Below are 21,918 nucleotides of genomic sequence, written 5' to 3'. Positions count from 1 at the left end.
AGGCTGGCTCCATTGCCCTGGAGAGGAGCTGTGGGTGGTGGGAGGCAGCGCTTGGGAAGGAGTCGGTGCCTCCACGCCACGGAGGAACTCCCCAGCCCAACTCTCTCAGTCACGTTCTTCTTCCTACAGACCGGAGCTGTAAGATGTGGAACTTGGTGACGGGTCAGGAAATTGCTTCCCTCAAGGGTCACCCAAATAATGTTGTTTCCATCAAGTACTGCAGCCACACGGGGTTGGTGTTCACCGTGTCCACGTTGTACATCAAAGTGTGGGATATCCGGGACTCAGCGCGCTGCATCCGCACCCTGACGTATGTAGTGGGAAGAGTGGCTGTGGGGGACTGTGGGCAGCTCTGGCTTTGCAGAAGATGGTGTGAGGAACTCCTGGGGTCCAACAGGCTGGAAACAGAGCCCTGCTGTTTTAGGATCAGTGCCTACAGCTGTAGGAAACAGGAAGGCTTAGGGAGATCTTGGAATGGAATCTGTGGGGACCCTCTGCATCAAAGGCTCTAAGGAAAGGACCTGGAAGTGGTTTTCAGCCCTTCCTGGGGGTGGCCAAGAGCACCAGCAAGAAGGGATGGGGATTTTCTTTTTTGGTTCAACTAATATGCCACAGGAAGACAACCACATTAACCCAGCTGTATTTGTTGTTGTTGTTTATCTACAGCATGAAGCATTTCACTTGGAAAGTCTCTGCTGCCACTCATCGTACAACAGACTTAAAGCACAGCACTTGGCACCTAGCAGTGCTGTGAAGGGTTGGAAAGGCAGCGCATCATTGTGCTGAGGGCCAAGAGACGGTTCAGACAACAGAAGCATTTGTCCACATTTCTGACATGAAGGCTGTCGCCTCCCGATCCGGCGACAAATCAAGGCTGCTGTGTGAAAGTACCGTGCCTCCGCACATGGGATCAGACGGGACTCACACACAGTGTGTAACACCGAATGTACCAGCTTAATGCCACGCCACAAACCTACCCAATGCCCAACAGGGGGGACTAGTCAATGCTGCTCATCAGCCATCAACCCCGGATGCTGGAGAAGGCAGACCATGTTGTGGTGCCAGAGCATTACACCATGGCTGAGATGGGGACACCCACCGAACTGAGGACCCACTGTGGATCCTACAGCCGGCTGCTGCAGCACTGAGGACCACAGGGCAGCTGGAGTGGGATGCGATGGGACATGGGGAGCTGTGGCTGTCTCCGCTCCCCGCTGCAGGATGGGAAGAGTGGGATGCTCTGGGATTTGTATGGAATAAAGCGGAGATGTTTTGTAGAGGAGCAGGTTGGGATGTGGGGTGTGGGCAGCTCAGCCTCAGTGCATGGTTGGTTATGGAAGCTGGGTGTCTGCCCTCAGAATGTGGCTGTGGCAGCACTGTGGGTTATGGGGGGGAAGCACAGCTCAGCCCAATACTGGATGAACTTTCCAGTCACGTCTTCATGCCAAAGCGTTGCAGATAGCACAGGGAGTGCAAAGGGGAGGAGGAGAGCAGCAGTGTGAAATGGAGCAATGGGCAAAGAGTGTGGGGTGGGGGGAGGAGGGATGAGGAGAGGTCCCCTCATCCACCCCAACCCTGAGCACGGCACAGAGCAGAATGCAGGCAGGCTGAGCACAGAACAGCCCAACACTTTATTTCACAAGAAGCAGCACAGGAAAAGCATAACAGCATAGGAAGCAGAGGGAGATGTGAGAGGTAGAGGGGATGGGGCTGTGTTCATCACCGACCCCAAATGCTTGTGTGGCCAGTTGGCCCCTTGCAGGCTGAAGCACAGCACTCAGACGGTTTGGTTACTTCCTGTGTGAAGAAGAAGAGATGGTGTCCCATAGGGCCACGTTCACATCCCAAACCTCAGCTCCCTGCAGAGTCCCAGCCCAGCCCTGGTGCAGCACCACAAGGAGCACAAGGAGCACAGGGACCCCTACCAACCCCCAGCCCCACACCGCAGCTGTGCTCGAGTTGCTTGTTCCACCTTCCTGGCCTGTAAGGTAAGAAGAGCCATTGTCTCAGCCCAGTTTGTAGGAGGGAGGCAAGGTTCTTTGATATACGTATACCTGGTGCGGGAGTAAGAAACAACGGTTCAAACATTGGTCCGACCAGTTTATTACAAGACTTTATCAGGGAGATGGGGAAGGGGAGGACGGACGCTATTATGGTGTAGGGTGATGGGGAAGGGAATGCAGTAAAAATATGAAATAGAAGGAAGGAGTCTCTGTAGGAAGCAAGAGGGAGATATTCACCACCATGGATCCATCGAGGTTTGTAGTTCAGTCATTGGTCTTCAGTCGTGGTGGGTCGTCAGGCGTTGTTCTGTTAATGGTGACCACGATGACAATTTCCAATGGTAGCACCAACTTATTTATATGTCCAAAGTGGTCAAGTCAGCTCACTTTGGAGTGACAGCTCGAATCCAAAGTAGTTGAGTCAGCACTCCTTGGAATGGAAGCTTCTGGCTCTGGGATCTTAGCAGAAATTCCTTTGTTCCCATCTTCTGAGCCTTGCCAGCAGATAAGAGGGAGCAGGGATACCCATCCGCATCCTGTTTTTCACAGGGCACGATGGCTTCATTACCCAGATTTCCCACACCAAGCTGGAGCTATTTAGTCCCGGGCCAGATCTTCCGCTCATAAACAGTCCTGAGCACTCTTCTGGAGGCAAACAGCTCTGAAGGAAGGTGCTTTCAAATATTCAAATACCCAAAAAGTGATATTGATTGTCACACGGTAGCACCCATTACTTGCCACTTCAATAAATCATTGAGAGTCTTCTCACAAGAAACACCTCAGGAAGCAAGCTTGGAGCCAGAAAACAAGGAAGGACTCTCACAGCCATGACCCCCAGCCCTGTTCTTGCTGTGGGGCATGGAGCAGCTTTGAGCACCAGGAAGGGGAACCCTGGGAGAAAGCGGGGACCCCAATGCTGCCCTGGCACTGGGCAGAGGTGGGGGACAGCGCTGCCCTCATCACTCACTGGGCGCCGTGTTGTAGCCTTTCTCCTTCTTCCCTGCAGACAGAGAGATGCATCAGCACAGGTTCACATCACAGCCAGGCTGAGGGCTCCTGAGGGAGCCTCAAATCCCCCCACAGCCCCCACTGTCCTCCTACACCCCTCCACTTTTACCTGCATGGCGTCTGTAGATGATGAATCCAACGCCAGCCATGATGGCAATGGCCACAACGGCGACAACCACCCCCACCACGTTGGGCACCACGCTGGACTGTGACCGCTCTGGGGGAAGGCAGGGCTGTCAGCAGGGGAAGGGGCAGCCCAGAGCCCCCCAGCCCCACATCCCCTCACTCACCTCATGAGTAGAGGCTGGGCTGGGGCAGGCTGGCGTGCTCCACGCAGCACTGGTACTTGTCCCCGTGCGGGGCACGTACCTCCGACCAGAGCTGTTGTAGTGCACGAAGATTTCGCCATCCACGTACCCCACTTCAAAGAACCAGGGCTGCTCGGGGCCGGATTCCGTCATCCCTATTTCAAAGTACCGCATGGAGTGGAGCTCTGCGGGGTCGGAGCGCGGCGACCCCCCCTTTTTTATTAATTAGCAAGCTACTGCCTATAGAATAACAACACTACTTATATTAATAACATAACCATTATAACTCAATCAAGACCTCGATTGACAATCCTCTAGAAGTGAAAAAAGAGACAAGTCAAACACAGCATAACAACATTACTGTTAAACCTACTAAAAAGAACAAACTCGTTTGCTCTGCAACCTAAGTTTCTGCAACCTGGAAATAAATCCATGAGGGTCCCATTGTGTTCACATGTCACTAGTTAGGAAAAGTCTTCAACTTTCATATACTCTGATATATTGATTTTTAATGGCCACTAACTATTGTGCAACAAATGCTTTTAGGATGCTCATAACCATGCCTTTGAGCTAATAATTGATAATTGAACTTTATGAAGTTGCATGTCAGATAGAACCAGTTTTAGAGGACAAATGTGCTGGAGTATCACTAGGGGCATTATTACTTATTGACCCTTGAGAAACAGCAAACCGTGTTGGTGGTGGCTGCGACAGGCGGTGCCAGCAGGGCCTTCCCTGCTTCAAAGTGCACCTTTCCTCTCTCACCCATCACAGATTCTCTCCTGCATTCAGGGTCTGAAGGATTTCTTCCAGTTGTACACCATATCCGCATGGCCAGTGCGTGATACAGAGCCCAGGTGGAACAGCTGCCTGGAAAACAGAATAAACTATCAAATTTAGTTCTATTAGTATGCACTTTTGTCTCAAGTGATGCATGGTCATATTTTTAAAATCCCAATTAGTTGGGTGTAAGAGACGTATCCATTCTACAATACAGGGTCATCCCTTTGCCTGGGATTCCTTTCCAGGTTTTGTCTTTGCAAATTAAGAAAAGCTAATTAATAGGCTAATAACATCATGAGTGAGCAGTACTAACATACTAAAAGAGCTATTCCCATAGATTACAGCACTGATTACATCAAATCCTTTCTTTAACACACATTTGATCTATGGATAATGCCTAAAATTCTAATTCTTGAGACTGCATTGGTAACACTGAAAATCACACACTATGTCAAACCATTACTAATATTATTTATAACACCGCAAGTTACAAAGCAATTCCACTAGGAAAGAAACACACAAACACAGTTACTATAAAGGCTGGATGCTATTTTCTGCCTTGAGATGAGACCAACAACGTATTCTGGTGGTGTTAGTAACAACCGCACAAGATTAGAAGTGTCTAGTGTCATATGAGTATCCTCAGTGAAAATCCATTGAATGATTTGCTTAGAAGCTTCAGATCGTATCCCATAGTCAGTCACAGTCTTACCAGCCTGCTGTAACAATTTCCAATGATGCACTTCCCACCGAGCAGCTCCCTGCTGATCGTCTATCAGCGGGCAAGCGAGCTGAAACACAGCTTGACACGGTCCCTCCAATATCATGTCTCTAATGACTCCAGACCAACGCAAAGGTGGAGGATCGCTACGTGTGGGGGGGAATCGCATAGACAGGGGCTGTAAAGACATCGGTGAAACGCTCAAAGAGACTGATGCCTCCTTCGTACGCAGTTCTAAGTCCTGCAGCTCCTCAGTTAATGTTTTATTATGTTCCTCCAACGCTTTCTCATTCCCACCATTATCCGAGTCGCTTTCACTCTCAGGAGCTTCTTGCTGCTCTGCACACCCCTCAGCCCCCCCCCACCGCACCTTCCTCACCAGCCAAAACCGGATCTGCCAGAGACGTTGAAGAGGTGGAGGACGGGGGATTATTCGGGGCTTCTGCGGCAGCCCTGACTTGTGAGGCTGATGAGCAAACAGAGTACGAACCTCCTGGTAACAGGGAGTCAAGCTCTGACCTTGACTGAGCACTAGGTCCGGATAGAGCTTGTACCACAGCAGCAGCAATCTCCCACCCGGCTTGCATATTCTTCAATGTATTTATTTTGTATTCCTTATTTTTGGAGATAACAAAGTCCCACATATGGTCGACTATTTCTCGCCATTCGGCTACAGTGAACATCAGTGCCACCTCCTGAAGATGTCCATTCATATGAGCCCATTTTACCAGCTCGGATATGCATTTAGGAGATACCTGCTCCCCTCTCTTAGAGAGAATACATTTGAGCAGTTCCTCCACAGCTTCCCACAACATCGTGGCTTGCAGAGAACGGGATGGTACCCCGATGAGAGGTGAGTGCCAACCCCCCCCCCAGTTCTTTATTGCCCCCGCACCGCGCTGTTAGAGAGGGGAGGTTCTTTGTTCCTTCTCTCCCTGGGTTTGTTCCCGCTGTCACCGAGTGAGCTCTAGAGAGAACTCCGTGACACAAACTCATTGCAAAGTCTAAGCTAGAAGAAGTGTCACCTCAGTGTATCCCAGAAAAAGAACAGCGTTGAGATTTTAATTGGTTTTGGTTTTTTGTTTTATTGAGGGTGGGTTGTTTTTTGTTGTTTTTTTAGGGTTTTTTTGGGGTTTTTTTGTCTTTTTTTTGGGGGGGGGGTAGGGGGGTGCGAGGGGAAGGGAGAGGGAGGGGACAGTTGTTTGGTTGTTTTTCATATACAATAAAGCTATGCAGTTCTGCTGTCAGTCGCCTCAGAGAGTTCCCGAAGGAGCTCAACCACATTCTGCTCAACATCGAGTTGTTCCATTGAGTGGAACAATGGTAGTCTTGCAGATGGAGCAATGCAGGAATTCTGACAGGATCTCCAGGTGTATCCAGTTCATCATCTGAAAGCTCCGCAACCAAATTGGAAGGGACCAGTCCTCTTGTGCCATCTGTCAGCTCTCCCTGAAACCAGCCATTCTCACCCACATCTCCAAAGACATTACGCATTGTCCGGCAGTCAGAGGAAGCTCGTTTTCTGGGTCCTCATTAGGACCCTCAACAGGAATGTAGCTGTGTCGAGCTAAGAATCTTCAAACTGCTGGTGATACCTGTCCTGGAGAATGCAGGATGAAGGACAAAAGCTCTGCTCTCACATTCAGGGCCATCCTCTGACAGAAGGCAGCACTCAGGACTGTTCCCAAGGATCTCTTTCATGGCTTTGAGTTCAAGCTCCAGGTCTTCCAGATGACCTTGAAGACTTCTGGCCTCTTCAATGGCAGAATGGAACGGACTGGAGCTATTATGGAGATTCTTGTTTGACTGGGTCAGAGTCTGTCTCGTTGCCTTCCCCAGCTCCATCTGCTGCTTCTGCTGCTCTCTTTTCCCTCTTGCGCGCTCTGTGAGAATGAGTTTCACAAAGCACTACTCACTGACAGGAAATAAGGGGAAACTTGAAAGACTTTGCAACCTGAGTCCTGGCAGTGTACTGCCAGCGGCTGATTTGGCCGTCCAGGATCCTGGCACCACAAATGCTTCATTGCCAAATGCAGCAATAAGGTGTTCTGGGGAAAGGCCAACTCACAGGTAGTTTTTGAGCACCCATATCACAGTACCAACGGCCAGCACCAGCGCAGGCAGCAGCATCGCTGAGACCGTCACCGGAATGCGGCGCTTCCGCACAGATCTGTGAGCAGCAGCTTCTGTGCTTTTGCCTGTGTTCATCCCTGGAAGAAATGAGACAATGTCCCACGTTACCTTCAGCTGCGCTACAGATAATCTCTCAGTGTGCTTCATGGACCCAAGAGGTCATTTTGTCAGTGGGTGCCTCCGTCTCTGGTGCCGAAGCACCGGAGGACAAGAAGGATTGCTTCCACCTCTCGTTGGGTACGAAGAGGCTGCACAGGCACTACCCGTGTCCTCCTCTGGGCCGAGAGCTGGGGCTGTACTCTGGGGTCTGGGCTTGGTCTGTGGGGAGAGCTACAGAGCAGAATCCCTCATGCTTTTCCCGGCATGCGTGTCCTGAGCTCTCCTGTGGGACGCCCCCCAGGCTGAAGGTCAGGCTTCAGCCAGCACAGGGCACAGCCAGAGCCAGCCCAGGGGAGAAACACTCCTGCTTCTTTTACATGTGCTCTATGCTCACACGCTCAGGTCTGGCTGCTGACCTGGTGTGCAAGAGCTGGCAGCAAGAGCCTGCAGGCACGCAGTGACTCTGGTTTGTGACACCGTATGATCATGGGACAGAAATTACCTGGCATGCTGGTTGGTGCTGCCTGCATTCCTCTGTCCGGGATGGGCAGTGTGGGATATCCACCTTCCTGGAGTGCATCCGGGACCGGCAGTGTGGGATATCCACCTTCCTGGAGTGCATCCCGCTCACTTTGTTGGTCCGTTCCTTTAGAAAGAAAGCAGGGCAGTAGGAGTGGGATGTCACGTGCCCTCATCAAAAACTGAGCTTCTCCAATCCCGAGCTCAGGTAAAGTCCAGGCCCCCCACCCCCAAGTACACTGTGAGCCCCTCTGTTACCCAAAGGCATTTGGGCCCTCCCAGCTATTGGACAATGCTGACTCCCTCACACCTCTTGAGGAATCAGCTCCTGTGCAAGGCCCTCACATTCTGTGCTGTCACCAGCCCATCACAGCCAGGTAGCTGCAGGCTGAAATCCAAGCTCTAACACACAGTCCAAGCCTTCAGAATTAGCATCTCCACCTCATTTCCAGCATTAGCAAAGGCAGCCAACCCTGCTCGGGATGCTTCTCCTGCCTTGAACTTGCTCAGCTGCACGGAGGGCTTTGGATGAACAGAAGCACAGCGCTTGCCACTTGCTGCCATCTGGGTGCCAACGACTGCACAAAGCAGCTCTGACAAGTAATGGTTGTGCTGGGGGAGCAGCTGCCTCTGGGTCTTGGCTGGATGCAGACCATCTGGCAGCAGACCAGCTCTGGTGCTTGACAGCACCTGCAAGGTGATACATGGAACACGGCTGCAGCACGGCTCTGACCCATTCCTTCCTGCTGTGCAGGCTACAGCCTGCCCACACCTGCATATCACACCTCAGCTTCCCAGGTCCCACAGTGAACAGACTGAAGTATACCCACCACGCTCTGCCTTCTCCATTTCCTTCAGCAGTCGCTTCAGGAGACGGGATGAGCCCTGAGAGTATTTTCCTCGTTTGTATTCATCCTCTTCTCTTTCCGGACCTTAACAGAATGTATGAAGTTAAATATCACGTGCATGAAGTTTTGAAGATCAGCGGCGAGTCAGCCAAGTCAGTGAAGACAGAGTACTCACTGCTGGGATTCCAGCTGGGCTCCAGCACAGGAGGAAACCGATGACCGGGCAGGGCCCACACTGGGGGCACTTCTGCAACCAAAGACCCATGAAAAGTTTCAGTCACACACTACAGCATCAACTGAGTAGCAGAGCGTACAGGGGACTGTGCCATGAAATGGCACTGAAACGGGCAGCAAAAGCTCTCTAAAGAATTTCAAAGCTATGACGTACCTGCGCGATCCGACAGAGTTTCAGTTCCAGATCTCAGAGAGGAAGCTGGATCAACTCCTCTAGTCAAATCTGCAAATGAACACAGGACAAAGCAACTGCTACTGAGCATCCCTTCAGCCACAAGGTCGCAGGATGCAATTAAAGCCAGGGATTCCTTCACAACACTATTCTCTCCCTTCCGCACAGGGAAACAAGGGGCCTGGGAGAGCAGGAAGGATGCAGATAAGGAGTGAGACCTCACGGAAGTCATCAGGCAAGGAGGAGAATAGATGTTGTAAATACCAGAAGAGGAGTTGCATCCCCCTGATAAGAACAAGAGGGAGTCTGCATGCTAAACAACTATTGAATATGTATCAGAATTCCGAGAAATCATTGACTATGTATGAGATGTACCTATATCTGTGTCACGATTTTACAAGTCCATGTGCAAGTTTGGTGGAGCTATCCCCCTTGCACCCAGCACTGGAATAAACATACCTGCTTTATAACCCATCTATGTGTTATAGAGTTTGATTCCGCAAGTCACTTACACCCCATATTTTCCCTAACAGCCACACTGGGTTATCTGGATTCGTTACATTTATCCATTGTTGCTGGCAGATGTTTCTCTCTCTCTCTCTGTCTTTAATCCCCACACAGCCCATCTTCCCAACTGTGGGTTTCGGTTAGGAGGTATGCACCCATAGGGTCCATGCCCTACTTGTAGATATTTATCCTGCCCAGCCCCAGGTGCCAAATTTGAGGCAATAGTTGCACATCCCTAATAGGCACAGTAATATGAGCCTGGGTGGTTACAGTATCCCCTCCCTAGGTTTGAGCTTAGGCAAAAATAGTAACCCTTTTGGTTTAGACTGGGCTGTATAGGTACCAGGTCACACAGGGATGTAAGGAAGCTTGGTGTGGGTGGCGTTGTGCTGCTATACAAAATGTGATCACTGTGAGAATCCCCAAGTACCAATGGATACCCCTAAGGCCCATCTTTCCCCACAATTCACTCCTCTGCCTCACTCGTCAACTGGGTTGCAACCAGCTATCAGGGGTTTTTTTAGTTCTTCTCAGCAGCAGTAGTGTTCTTCAGGGGAAGCCTTTACCTGGAATACCCATTGGGCTTGTCGCATTGTGAGTTTCAGGTCGTCACTCCCGGGAGCTACCTCCCACTTCTCGTCACCGATGGGTCCTTTAACACGGCTGGCATGAGTCCATCCTCTCTCTGCGGTTCGAATAGCTGTTTCTGCAGTAAATAAAACAACATAGGGACCTTCCCCTTGTGGTGTTAGTGTAGCTTCTTTCCAAGTTTTTATTAGGACCCCATCCCCCGGCTGTATCCTATGGATTGCTATCTCCAATGGGGACTGCTGTGCAATCAGATCCTTCTTGTAGTTCCTTGCACCCACTCATTAATTGTATAAGATTTTAATTGATCATCTTGTAAATGGGGGTGACCAAGAGGTATTTCAAGATTATAGGGCATACCATACAGCATTTCAAAAGGTGAAATTCCCAGATCAGTTCTGGGCTTCACACATATATTTAACAGAGCTAACAGCAAGCATTTTATCCAAGATGTCTTAGTTCCTATCATTAATTTTCTAAGTTGTTTTTTAATTTCCCCATTCATTCGTTCTACTTTACCAGAGCTCTGAGGGTGCCAAGGAGTATGATATTCCCATTTAATCCTTAGAATTTTCATTGTGTCACGTGTAACCTTTGACACAAAATGAGCTCCCCTGTCAGAATCTATTGCTTCTCTAATTCCATATTGAGGAATTATATTTTCTAATAGTACCTTCACTACTGTTTGTGCTGTAGCCCTTGCCGTAGGGAATGCCTCAACATAGTTTGTAAGATGGTCTACAATCACTAATAAATATTTATATCTCCCAGTTTTAGGGAGTTCAGTAAAGTCCAACTGGATCCTTGCGAAGGGTCGATAAGCCAATTCTCGCCCTCCTGGGATTCTTTTTCTCATATTCTTTGCATTCACCCTCCAGCAAGTCATATGTCCATTAACAATCCCCTTTGCTATGTTATATACCCCTGTACACATAGAATTATTGGCAAACTGATCCACTAAGGCCTGAGTACCCCAATGTAACGTGGAACCTCCGTAACACCCTCATAGCTACTGATTTTGGGGTTTCCCTTCGTAACACGGCGCCTGGTGGCCGCTGTGCTCGGGAGAATAAAAGCAGCTCGGACCGCCCCGCCCGCACGGGACCCAAGCCGCCCGGCGACCCATCAGGACGGCCTGGACCCGGAAGCGGACCGGACCGGCGGCGGACCGGCGCCGCGGGGAGAGTGCGGGTAAAGGAGAGAGGGGAAGGTCGGGTCTGTGCTCCCGGCCCCCTGGCAGACGGGGCCGTGGGTTCAGGTGGGGTTATGTAGGGCGGTGGTGACACTGGGACTTCTAAATCCCTTCTCCTCCCGCCCTCCTTTTTCTTTTAGGTGATATAAATGCCTCCTCGGCTCTGAGGCTATCCAGAGGTGGGCAGACTCACTTTCCTCTGAACTAAAAGACTCCTTAGCATTTACACAGAGGATAAGGGCCTGACATACCCAGTCCTTAGAGGAGCCAAAAAGGGGCCAACATACACTCTCCCCTTTTATGGCCTTATTGCCCCATACTTCTACACAATAATGAATCATTTTAACTTTACTTTTTCCCCGCCTAGAAGGGGAATCATTCCAATTCTTAATCATGAGTCCCAATGGACTGTCTGGGGAATACAGGGTATACCTATAACCTCACCACTAGTTCCCCCACCCATGGGACCAGAAGGCTTACTCTTCTTCTGTCCCATCTTCCTGCAGCACCTTCACACACACACACACACACACACACACACACACACACACACACACTCACGCACACACACACGCACATACCTACGCACGCACACACACACACACGCACACACACACGCGCGCGCACACACGCACACGCACACACGCACACACGCGCACACACACGCACATGCACACACACATGCACACGCACACACACACGCACATATGCACACACGCGCACACACGCACACGCGCACACACACATGCACGCACACACACGCGCACATGAACACACACACGAACACGCACACACGCACACACACACACGCACACACACGCACGCACACTCACACACACACACACACTCACGAACACACATGCACGCACGCATACACATGCACGCACGCACACGCACACGCACACACACACATGCACGCACACACACGCACGCACTCACGCACACACACGCACATGCACACGCACACACGCTCACACACACGCACATGCACACACACACGCACACACACACATATACACGCACACACACACACGCACACACACGCACACGCCCACACACACGCACATGCACACAGACCCACACACGCACACGCACACACACACACACCTGCACGCACGCACACACACGCACGCACTCACACACACACACGCTCACACACACGCACACACGCTCACACACACACGCTCACACACACGCACGCACACACACGCTCACACACACACACACGCACACACGCACACACACACACACGCACACACACACGCTCACACACACGCACACACACGCACACACACGCTCACACACACACACGCACACACACACACACACACGCACACACGCTCACACACACACGCTCACACACACACGCACACGCACACACGCACACGCACACACACACGCACACACACACACGCTCACACACACGCACACACACGCACACACACACACACACGCACACACACACGCTCACACACACACACACGCACACACACACACGCACACACACACGCACACACACGCACACACACACGCACACACACACACGCTCACACACACACACGCTTCCCCCTTTTCGTGGCCCGGTCTCTCGCGGGATGTGGGAACCGCACTACCGACGGGTCCGCACTCGCTTCGCCCGCAATTGGACGTCTCAGTCGTTGTGCCCCGGGGAACCCAACCCAACCGAACGGCTTCACCGGCCTATACTTACCCACCCCGTGGGTCTTCGTTCGGCCTTCGTGCACAAAGATTACTAGGGGTTAACCGGTTTGCTTGTGCCCTTATTTTAGGTTCGTCGGTGAAGGGTTTGAGGAGCAGTTTCCCCGTCGCCAGGTGCCTTCGTTCCCCGTCCCGAGCTCGTCCAATCCGGAGCCGGTGGGGGCGGAGCGGCGTAACCAGGAGCGGGGAGGGCAGGAGCCGCGAAAAAAAAAGCGAGAAAGCGGGAGCCGAGGGGCGGTTACAAAACCCGGCAGCCCGCTCGACCCCGGTCCCGCACAGCCCCCACCCCCAGCAACATCCCCCCAAACATTGACAAACTGTGACACCCCACACAATGAACAAACGTTTACAAACTGTGACACCCCACACAATGAACAAACGTTTACAAACTTCTTACAATGGGACCCCAAAGGGGCCCATCAGCCCCCGCCGGGCCCCCCCCGTGCCCCCATGAGGTGCCCCCCACCCAACGCTCCCCCGGTGCCAGCCCCACCCCACAGCAGCACCACCGACCCCACACGGCAGCAGCCCCAGACGCCGCCGCCCCACAGGGCAGACGAGGAGGGTCCAATGGGGGGCGATAAAGGGGGGGTCGGGGGATAAAGGAGGTGGGGGACAGGGCTGGGGGGGGAATGGAGCACGGACGGCAACGGGAGCACGGCCCTATAGGGGAGCATGGACGGCTATGGAAGCATGGCCCTATAAGGGATCACAGCCCTATATGGGATCAGGGCCCTATAGAGGAGCACGGCCCCATAAGGGAGCATGGCCCTATAGGGGAGCACGGCCCTATAAGGGAGCACAGCCCTATATGGGATCAGGGCCCTATGAGGGATCACGGCCCTATATGGGAGCCGTGGTGCGACTCCATGGGGCTGCCGGCCCTGCTGAGGGCTCTGCTGCGGGAACGGAACCATAGGACCGGACCGAACGGAACGGACCAAACTGGGACAGGACAGAACGGAACGGACCGAGCCGGGACGGGACAGAACCGAGCGGACCAAACCGGGACGGCAGGTATGGGAATGGGGGGGGGGGCCAACGGCAGGAGGGGGCAATGTGACCGGGGGGTCACCTGGGGTCAGTGTCACTGGGGTCGCCATCATGGGGGTGTCACCGTATTGGGGGGGGTCACCTGGGGTCACCATTACTGGGGTCACTGTCATGGGGGGGGGGGGTCGCCATAATGGGGGGGTCAACATAATGGGGGTCAACTGGGGTCATTGCCACTGGGGTCACCATATTGGGGGGGGTGTCCCCATCCCTGGTCGCCATTTGCCATGTTCCATCATGTCTGTGTGTGTCCCCAGGTGTGTCGGTGTCACCACGGCTCAGCACAGCATCAGCAGGACCTCCCTTATCAGCAGGACCCCCCCCATCCCCCCATCCCCCCTTATCACCATGTCCCCCCCTATCACCACCAAGGCCCTCCTTCTCACTATCACGACCCACTATCGCACCACCACAGCGCCCCCTGTCGGCCCGCCCCCCCTTATCAGCCCGCCCCCGTTTCCCGTCCCCGTTCTGCCCGTTCTGCCGCCGTAACGGGGAGTCCCGCGCGGTGTGGAGCAGCCACGCTCTGAAGGACGCGCGTGGCCGCGTGCTGTGCCCCATCCTGCGGCGCTACGTGTGTCCGCAGTGCGGCGCCACGCGGGACAACGCGCACACCAGGAGGTTCTGCCCGCTCACCCCGGCGTCATATCGCTCTGTGTATGCACCGAGAGCACGGGGACACGGGGACGGCGGTGACTGATAGCAGGTAATGGGGTATGGGGTTATAGGGGCTATTAGGTGATGGGCTTGTGGGTTATGGGGTTATGGGGTTATTTATGGGGTTATGGGGTTATTTATGGGGTTATGGGGTTATTTATGGGGTTATAGGGGTATGGGGTTATTGGGGTTTGGGGTTGTGGGGTTATGGGGGTTATAAGGGGTTATGGGCTATAGGGGTTATGGGGTTGGCCCCCACATATTGTACTGTGTGTGTCGGGGCAGTTGTGGTGGTGATGATGTTAATTAAAGCCGTAATTACTAATTACTATTACTAATAACGCACTCTGTGTCATCCCCAGGCTGTGCTGAGCGCAACGTGGGACAGAAGGCAGCAGCTGGGCACCAACTGTGCACCATCATTAGTGCACTATCACTTGTGCACCATCATTTGTACACCATCAGCTTTGCACCACCGCTCGTGCACCATCATCTTTACACCATCACTTTACATCACCACTTTACACCTTCAGTTGTGCATCATCACTTGTGCACCATACCTTTGCACCATCACTTTGCACCACTACTTTGTACCATCATTTGTACACCATCACTTGTGCACCATCACTTTGCAGCATCCCTTTGCACCTTCAGTTGTGCACCACCACTTTGCACCATCACTTGTGCACCATCAGCTTTACACCCCCACTCTGCACCAGGAGCAGAGCTCAGCAGCTGTTCCCTGTTGTGTTGTTGTGTTATTGTGTAGTTGTGTTGTTCCAGCCCTGCTCACACTCGTGTGTTTATTGCACCATTATGGGCTTTTTTCCCCCAATAAAGCCCCACTCACAGCTGCAGCTTCATCCTGGCTCGTACCCCTCCATCTTCCTCCTCCTCCTCCTGCTGTTGTTCACCCCCCGGCTCCGCTCACGACGCAGCCGCAGCAGCGACACCAGGGCACGATGGGCGCTCATCACACGGCGGCTGTAGGATAATGGGAACCCATAGGGGATAATGAGACCCCATAGAGACCAATGAGACCCCATAGGGGGCAATGAGAGTCCCCATAAGGGACAGTGAGACCCCATAGGGGATAGTGAGACCCCTATAGGGCACGATGGGCGCTCATCACACGGCGGCTGCAGGGACAATGAGACCCCATAGAGACCAATGAGACCCCATAGGGGATAATAAGAGCCCATAGGGGATAGTGAGACCCCACAGGGGACAGTGAGACCACACAGGGGACAGTGAGACCCCATAGGGGACAGTGAGACCCCATAAGTGCCAATGGGACCCTAACCCTAACCCCATCCCCAGCACTCACTTGAGGTTGGAGAGCTCGAGGATCAGCCCCCCCAGCACCGCTGACGCATCCTCACGTGGTGCCACCTCCTTCCTGGGGGTCAAAGGGGGTGAAAATGGCACCAATCCGGGGCTTTTTAAGCCCAAAATGAGCTCTGGGTTCTGGTGGGGGGAGGGGGGTCCGACCTGGGGGTGCAGCTGGGTGAGGCCGGGTCCCCATCGGCGTCCACAGGGCACAGAGGGGCTGCAGGCTGGGAGGGGGTGGGTGGCTGGGGGGGAAATGGGGTGAAATGGGGGCAACTGGGGCAACAGGGGATGAACTGGGGGGAACTGGGATGAACTGGGGTGAATGGGGGTGAATGGGGGGAAATTGGGGAGGATTGGGGGATCTGAGGGTGACTTAGGGGGGGACTGGGATGAATTTGGGTGATTTGGGGGTGAATGGCGGAGAACTGGGGTTAACTGGGGTAAGTTGGAGTGATTTGGGGTGAACTGGGGTAAATTGGGACAATCTAGAGTGGAATGGGGGGTAAACTGGGGTGAACTGGAGCTCTATGGGGTGAAGTGGGGCGCTATGGGGCTGTTCCCTATGGGTTCTCATAGTACTCTGGCATTACCTGCAGCAGCTCAGTGTACCCCCTGGCACCCCACTGTGCTCCGGTGCTGAGACGTGGGGCAGCCCCACAGTGCCAGCCCCATAGCGCTCCTCATGCTCTGCCCCACAAGTGGGCTCCGCTTTGGCTGCCCACTCCCCCTCCAATGGCTCTTTGGTGGCCTCAATGCATTCTGTGCCCCCATCGGTGTCACTATGGGGCTGTGGGGTGCTATGGGGCTGTAGGTCCCCCATATCAGGGCTGTTCTGGTCCTCCTGCTGCTCGCAGCCATCCATCCCATCCTGGAACAACCCCCCCCATAACCTGTGTGTTCCCTGCCCCATAGCCATGGGGAGCTGTGGGGTGACGCTGGGGGGGCAGAGGCCCTGTCCTACCTGTGCCAATGGGGCCGCTGTGGGGCTGAGCTCCTCCATCACGCTGAGCTGTGGGGCAGCTGCTGGGCCTCCGTTATCAGAGCGGCTGGGAACCAAACAGACCCCAAACCCCATCAGCTGGGGGGCACCAGGACCCATTGCTGGCCCCAGGCCCCATTCCTACCCCCAAGCCCCATTTCTGCCCCCATTTCCACCTCCAGCCCCCCCTCTGCCCCCCACCCTCCCATTTCCCCCCATTACCTCTCTGTTCCATCTCCATGCACTGAGTCCATCCCTCCGCCATTGTCCAGAGCGTCGCCTCCAATCATGGCCCCCATACTGATGTCCTCCATATTGGTGTCCCCCCCATTTATGTCTCCCCCATTGCTGTCCCCCATATTGCTGTCTCCCCCCTTGGTGTCCCCCATATTAGTGTCCCCTCCACTTACATACCCCTCATTGCTGCCCCCTCTATTGGTGTCCCCCCCATTTCTGTCCCTCTCCTTGATGTCCCCTCCATTGATGTCCCCCTCATTGGTGTCCCTCATATTGCTGCCCCCTCCATTGGTTTCCTCTTCCTCGGTGCCCCCCATATTAGTATCCCCCCCCTTGGTGTCCCCTCTATTGATGTCCTCCCCCTTGGTATCCACTCCATTAGTGTCTGCCATATTGGTGTCCACCATACTGGTGTCCCCTCCCTTGCTGTCCCTCCCCTTGGTGTCCCTGTCCCCTCCATTTTTGTCCCCTCCATTGGTGTCCACCATATTGGTGTCCGCCATATTGGCGTTTGCCATATTGGTGTCCCCCCCCTTGGTGTCCCCTCTATTGTTGTCCTCCCCATTGGTGCCCCATCCAATCATGTCCCCCCCCTTGCTGTCCGCCATATTGGTGTCCCCTCCATTGTTTCCCCCCTCATTGGTGTCCCCTCTATTAGTATACCCTCCATTGATGTCCCCCCCCTTGCTGTCCCCCATATTAGTGTCCCCCCCATTAGTGTCCTCCATATTGCTGTCCACCATATTGCTGTCCCCCATATTGCTGTCCCCTCTATTAGTGTCCCCTCCATTTGTGCCCCCTCCATTGATGTCCCCCCCCTTGCTGTCCACCATATTGTTGTCCCCACTATAGTCGTCCCCCCCCTTGTTGTCTCCCCTCAGTCCTGCCCTGACTTTGACATTGGGGCCATCATGGGGGTCAACACCTGCAAGAGGAACAGCAGCTGCTTGGACGCCATTTTGTGGCCATTTTGAGGCCCTTTAGAAACCATTTTGTGACCATTTGGTGGCCATTTTGAGGCCATTTTGCGGCTGCTTGGAGGCCATTTGGTGGCCATTTTGAGACCGCTTGGAGGCCCATTGGAGGACATTTTGAGACCATTTTAAGCCCATTTCTTGGCCATTTTGAGGCCATTTTAAGTCATTACCTGTCACCTGGCTGCTCCTCCTTTTGCCCATGGCGCCGCTCACCTGAGGGGAACACACGCCCATTGAGCATTATTTCCTCACTATTTCCCCTCAAATCCCCCCTGGCCGCCCGGTCTCTCTCACTCCACGTCCCAGAATAACACCGTTATCCCGCTATAACGAGGCCCAATGGCGCCCATCCCGCCCCAAGGCCCTTCCCGGCCCCGCCGCCATTTTGCTTCACCTCAGCTCCCGCCCAACGCCTTCCCGCCTTTTTCACACCGCGCGCTCTGCGCCTGCGCCGCGCGGGGGACGCTGGGAGTTGCAGTCCCCGGAGAGACGTATCGCGGCGCAGCGCGGGGGACACTGGGAGTTGCAGTTCGCGGCGCGCCGTAAAGCGCAGCGGGGTGCGGCGCTTTTGCGACAGCGTCGCCGTAAAGTGCGGAGGTGTTGGCAGCCCCGTAGGAGGAAGCGGTGAGTGGGGACAGACCGGGACCGGGGGGGTCCGAGGGGGGGGGATCGAACGGCGGGGTCCAATAGGGGGGGGATAGACCGGGGGGGTCCAATGGGGGGGATCTAATGGTGTGGGGGTCCGATGGGGGGGGTTCAGTGGGGGGGGGGGGGGGGTGTACAACGGGGGGATCCAATAGAGGGCGGGGGATTCAATGGGGGGGGGGATACAATGGGGGGGGATCTAATGTGGGGGGGGGTCCGATGGGGGGTGTACAACCGGGGGGGGTCTGTGCTCTGTCTCAGGCATACAAGCCTGTTGGAAGGAGTGCATTGAGGCTGCAGCGCCCAGATAATAAACCTGAGTTTGCTGTCACCAGCAACCAAGCTTACGGTTAATTTCTGAAACAAGATTAGTGATAGTATTTCCAGGCAGCTGGCACAGAAGCTTCTTGGATTACAGTGCTGACAACACACATTCACCAGAGCCAGCAATTACAAAAAAATTTCCCACTCCCACCAGAACTTGAAGGACAGAGACCAATTTAGGTTTCTTCACTCTCACGAAGGGGAGTAAGTAAGAAGGTTCACTCAGTAATTCAACCTTACAGAGGCTACTTAGTAATTCTGTGAATTTATGGAATTATAAAATGATGGATAAAAATCAGAAGTATTTTGTATTTAAATATATGTATACATTATACAGTTATTCTAATGCGACATCAAATGATTACCATTTTGCCCACAGATGTGAGAACTGTTAAGAGAAAATATACTTGCTTTTAACCACTGTAGATCACCCATGGCACATACCTAAGGACAACATAACAGCTGAAAGCAGTAACTGGGAGAAACACTATACAAAGTATACAGATTGGGCTGCACGTGCGTCAAGTGATTTATTAACACAACGAGGTTGGGGGGGAAGAAGAATTAAGTTTGATACCTGTTGTCTTCGTTTCTCCTCTTCAATAACAGCTTTGGCTTCTGCCTCTTTTATCTGTCCAGACATACAAAGTGATAAGTAACTGTTGTAAAAGCAGGTAAAACTATTATCTTACAGAGCCATAATTTATAGAACAGTTCTCAGAAAAGCGAGCAAAACCTTCACCAAGTGAGCTGTGAGCTTACTCAGATTCTAAAACATTCTGTGAAAAACCTCTATCAATTCATGTTTGAAAAACACGGAACATTAGAGACGCTACCATGTTATAAAACTAAACTTCTGACTAACTGGAAAATTCAAATGACAAATATAAAACCTGGGGAAAATATAAATATATATATTCATTAATACCAGGGAAAAATTCCTTAATAAAGTCACTCTAAGCTTTCAGTAACTCAGTCCTCAATTCAGCACACTGTACACTGATGGGTAAATCCTTATATATGTATGTAATTTACACTCACACGCTTCATTCCAAGTAGTTAAATATGCCCTGACTGCTAGAGCAAAAGGAAATCTCCACTTTTGTACCAAATGACATATTGGATAATGCATACTCATATTGTTCTACTGCTCTTGTTGTAATGGAAACTGTCAATGCAATTACATTTGCTTCACCATCAGAAAGTTTTATGAAAAATAAAACCTGGAACTGCAACTGATCACTCTACAGAACTGTTACATAGCATTCAAGACAGCAAATTAAATGCCAGAAACTTAAAGGAAAAAGAATGGCACAGAAAATATTAAAACATAAACATACAATGCATCTGAATCACAGTTCCTGCATTATTTTCATCCTACAATAACTAAAGAATGCAACGCCTAACATACATAAAGAACAATGGCATGGACTGGGTCCTGAATCACAGAATGGCCTGGGTTGAAAAGGACCACAATAACCATGGAGTTTCAACCCCACTGCTGTATGCAGTGTCGCCAACCACCAGACCAGGCTGCCCAGAGCCACATCCAGCCTGGCCTTGAATGCCTCCAGGAATGGAACAACCACAACCTCTCTGGGCAACCTGTTCCAGCACATCAGCACCCTCTGTGTAAAAAACTTCCTTCTAATATCTATCCTAACCCCCCCCTTCTTGTGCTGGTGGCCCCAGGCCTGGATGCAGTACTCCAGATGGGGCCTCACAAGAGCCAAGTAGAGGGCATCTCGCTCTCCTTCCTGGCCACCCCTTTTTAAATGCAGCCCAGAACACAGTTGGCCTTCTGTGCTGCAAGCACACACTGCTGGCTCATGTCCAGCTTCTCGTTCACCAGGACCCCCAAGTCCCTCTCCACAGGTCATCTCTCAAAGAGATCTTCCCCCAGTTTGTACAAATATCTGGGATCGTCCCAACCCGAGTGCAGCACCCTGTACTTGGCCTTATTGAACCTCATTAGGTTTCCATGGGCCCACTTCTCCAGCCTGTCCAGGTCCCTCTGGATGGCTTCCCTTCCTTCCAATGTATCGACAGCACCACTCAGTTTGGTGACATCTGCAAACTTGCTGAGGGTGCACTCGATGCCACTGTCTGTCATTGATGAAGATGTTGAAGAGCACCTGTCTCAAGACCAACCCCTAAGGGACACCACTTGCGACCAGCCTCCACCCAGACACAGAACCGTTGATCATAACCTTTTGGCTGCATCCAGCCAACCAATTCCTAATCCACCAAACAGCCTATGTACCTGCAGAAGCCCTTCTTGTTATCTTTCACTCCCCTTGCCAAGTTCAGCTCCATCTGTGCCTTGACTTTCCTAATCCTGTCTCTTCACACATGGACAACAGCTCTGTATTCCTCCCAGGCTATACAACACTGCTTCCACTTTCTGAACATTTCCCTCTTTTCCCTCAAGTTTAAGCTGCAGGTCCTTGCACATCCATGATAGCTGCCTGCCTTCCCTGCTTGACTTCTTCTGCAGGGGGATGGAGAGCCGCTGTGCTTTCAGAAGGGTGTCCTTAAAGAGCTGCCAGCTCTGTTCTATACCCCTGCCCTTAAAGTCGGTTTCCCAGGGGAAGCTGCTAAGAGATGTTTAACTTGGATTCATCAGGTAAAAAGCAGGTGATTGACAGGACACACAATCCTGAAGACAGTGAAAGTGCCAAATAGTATTTTTCATTACACAAAAAGGCATATAGATGCAGCAAAGCCATCAAACATTAAGACACCAGCTCTATCTCTGAAATTCCCTCAGTCAGGCATCACTACAGTGACGGCAGTACCAGTGTGCTGGGTCAGTGTATGCGTATCTGCTGCTTGTACATGTTTCTTGGACCTCCAACTCTGCAGCCACTTAACACTACC

The 21,918-nt window shown here is 52.5% G+C and overlaps 2 protein-coding genes across 8 annotated transcripts; both read right to left on the bottom strand.

The window, feature by feature from the left end:
- Nucleotides 1–5,882: 5,882 nt before the first annotated feature.
- Nucleotides 5,883–12,983, bottom strand: LOC146756910 (uncharacterized). The gene is made up of 8 exons (XM_085523879.1): nucleotides 12,827–12,983; nucleotides 9,902–10,041; nucleotides 8,811–8,879; nucleotides 8,598–8,669; nucleotides 8,405–8,506; nucleotides 7,558–7,701; nucleotides 6,892–7,033; nucleotides 5,883–6,706 (listed from the first exon to the last, which is right to left on the bottom strand). The coding sequence occupies exons 2-8, from the start codon at nucleotides 9,912–9,914 to the stop codon at nucleotides 6,610–6,612; spliced, it is 639 nt and encodes a 212-aa protein (XP_085380005.1). The 5' UTR covers nucleotides 9,915–10,041; nucleotides 12,827–12,983; the 3' UTR covers nucleotides 5,883–6,609.
- Nucleotides 12,984–15,333: 2,350 nt separating this feature from the next.
- LOC146756909 (uncharacterized) lies at nucleotides 15,334–21,480 on the bottom strand. Of its 7 annotated transcripts, none has more exons than XR_014937191.1 (7): nucleotides 19,616–21,480; nucleotides 18,240–18,282; nucleotides 16,838–16,922; nucleotides 16,467–16,744; nucleotides 16,036–16,118; nucleotides 15,872–15,943; nucleotides 15,654–15,683 (listed from the first exon to the last, which is right to left on the bottom strand). XR_014937191.1 is itself a non-coding variant. In XM_085523875.1 (6 exons), exons 1-5 carry the CDS (start codon nucleotides 18,308–18,310, stop codon nucleotides 15,894–15,896), a joined length of 567 nt encoding a protein of 188 aa, XP_085380001.1. In that variant the 5' UTR covers nucleotides 18,311–18,457; the 3' UTR covers nucleotides 15,654–15,683; nucleotides 15,872–15,893. The 7 variants fall into 7 exon arrangements, 5 of the variants coding, with proteins under 5 accessions (XP_085380004.1, XP_085380002.1, XP_085380003.1 ...); XR_014937190.1 differs by lacking the exon at nucleotides 19,616–21,480 and adding an exon at nucleotides 18,464–18,690; XM_085523875.1 differs by lacking the exon at nucleotides 19,616–21,480 and having other exon boundaries at nucleotides 18,240–18,457.
- Between the last annotated feature and the right edge of the window lie 438 nt (nucleotides 21,481–21,918).

The sequence above is a fragment of the Coturnix japonica genome, chromosome 25 (genome assembly GCF_054131305.1).
Source record: "Coturnix japonica strain WE chromosome 25, WE-NBRP24, whole genome shotgun sequence".
Lineage (NCBI taxonomy): Eukaryota > Metazoa > Chordata > Aves > Galliformes > Phasianidae > Coturnix > Coturnix japonica.
This window is presented reverse-complemented; position numbering and strand designations above follow the sequence as displayed.

Bases quoted from the DNA above. Each gene is read 5' to 3' on its own strand.
- LOC146756909 (XM_085523874.1), bottom strand. From the start codon at position 17,214: ATGGGGGACAGCAATGGGGGAGACATAAATGGGGGGGACACCAATATG. The intron at 16,923-17,077 runs GTAATGGGGGGA...TTTGGTTCCCAG, and splicing joins CATGGAGATGGAACAGAGAG to CCGCTCTGATAACGGAGGCC. The intron at 16,119-16,466 runs GTAATGCCAGAG...TTTCCCCCCCAG, and splicing joins GGTACACTGAGCTGCTGCAG to CCACCCACCCCCTCCCAGCC.
- LOC146756910 (XM_085523879.1), bottom strand. The intron at 7,034-7,557 runs GTAATTTCTGTC...CATTTCTTCCAG, and splicing joins AGCACCAACCAGCATGCCAG to GGATGAACACAGGCAAAAGC. The intron at 6,707-6,891 runs GTGAGTTGGCCT...TCATTCTCACAG, and splicing joins TGGGTGCTCAAAAACTACCT to AGCGCGCAAGAGGGAAAAGA.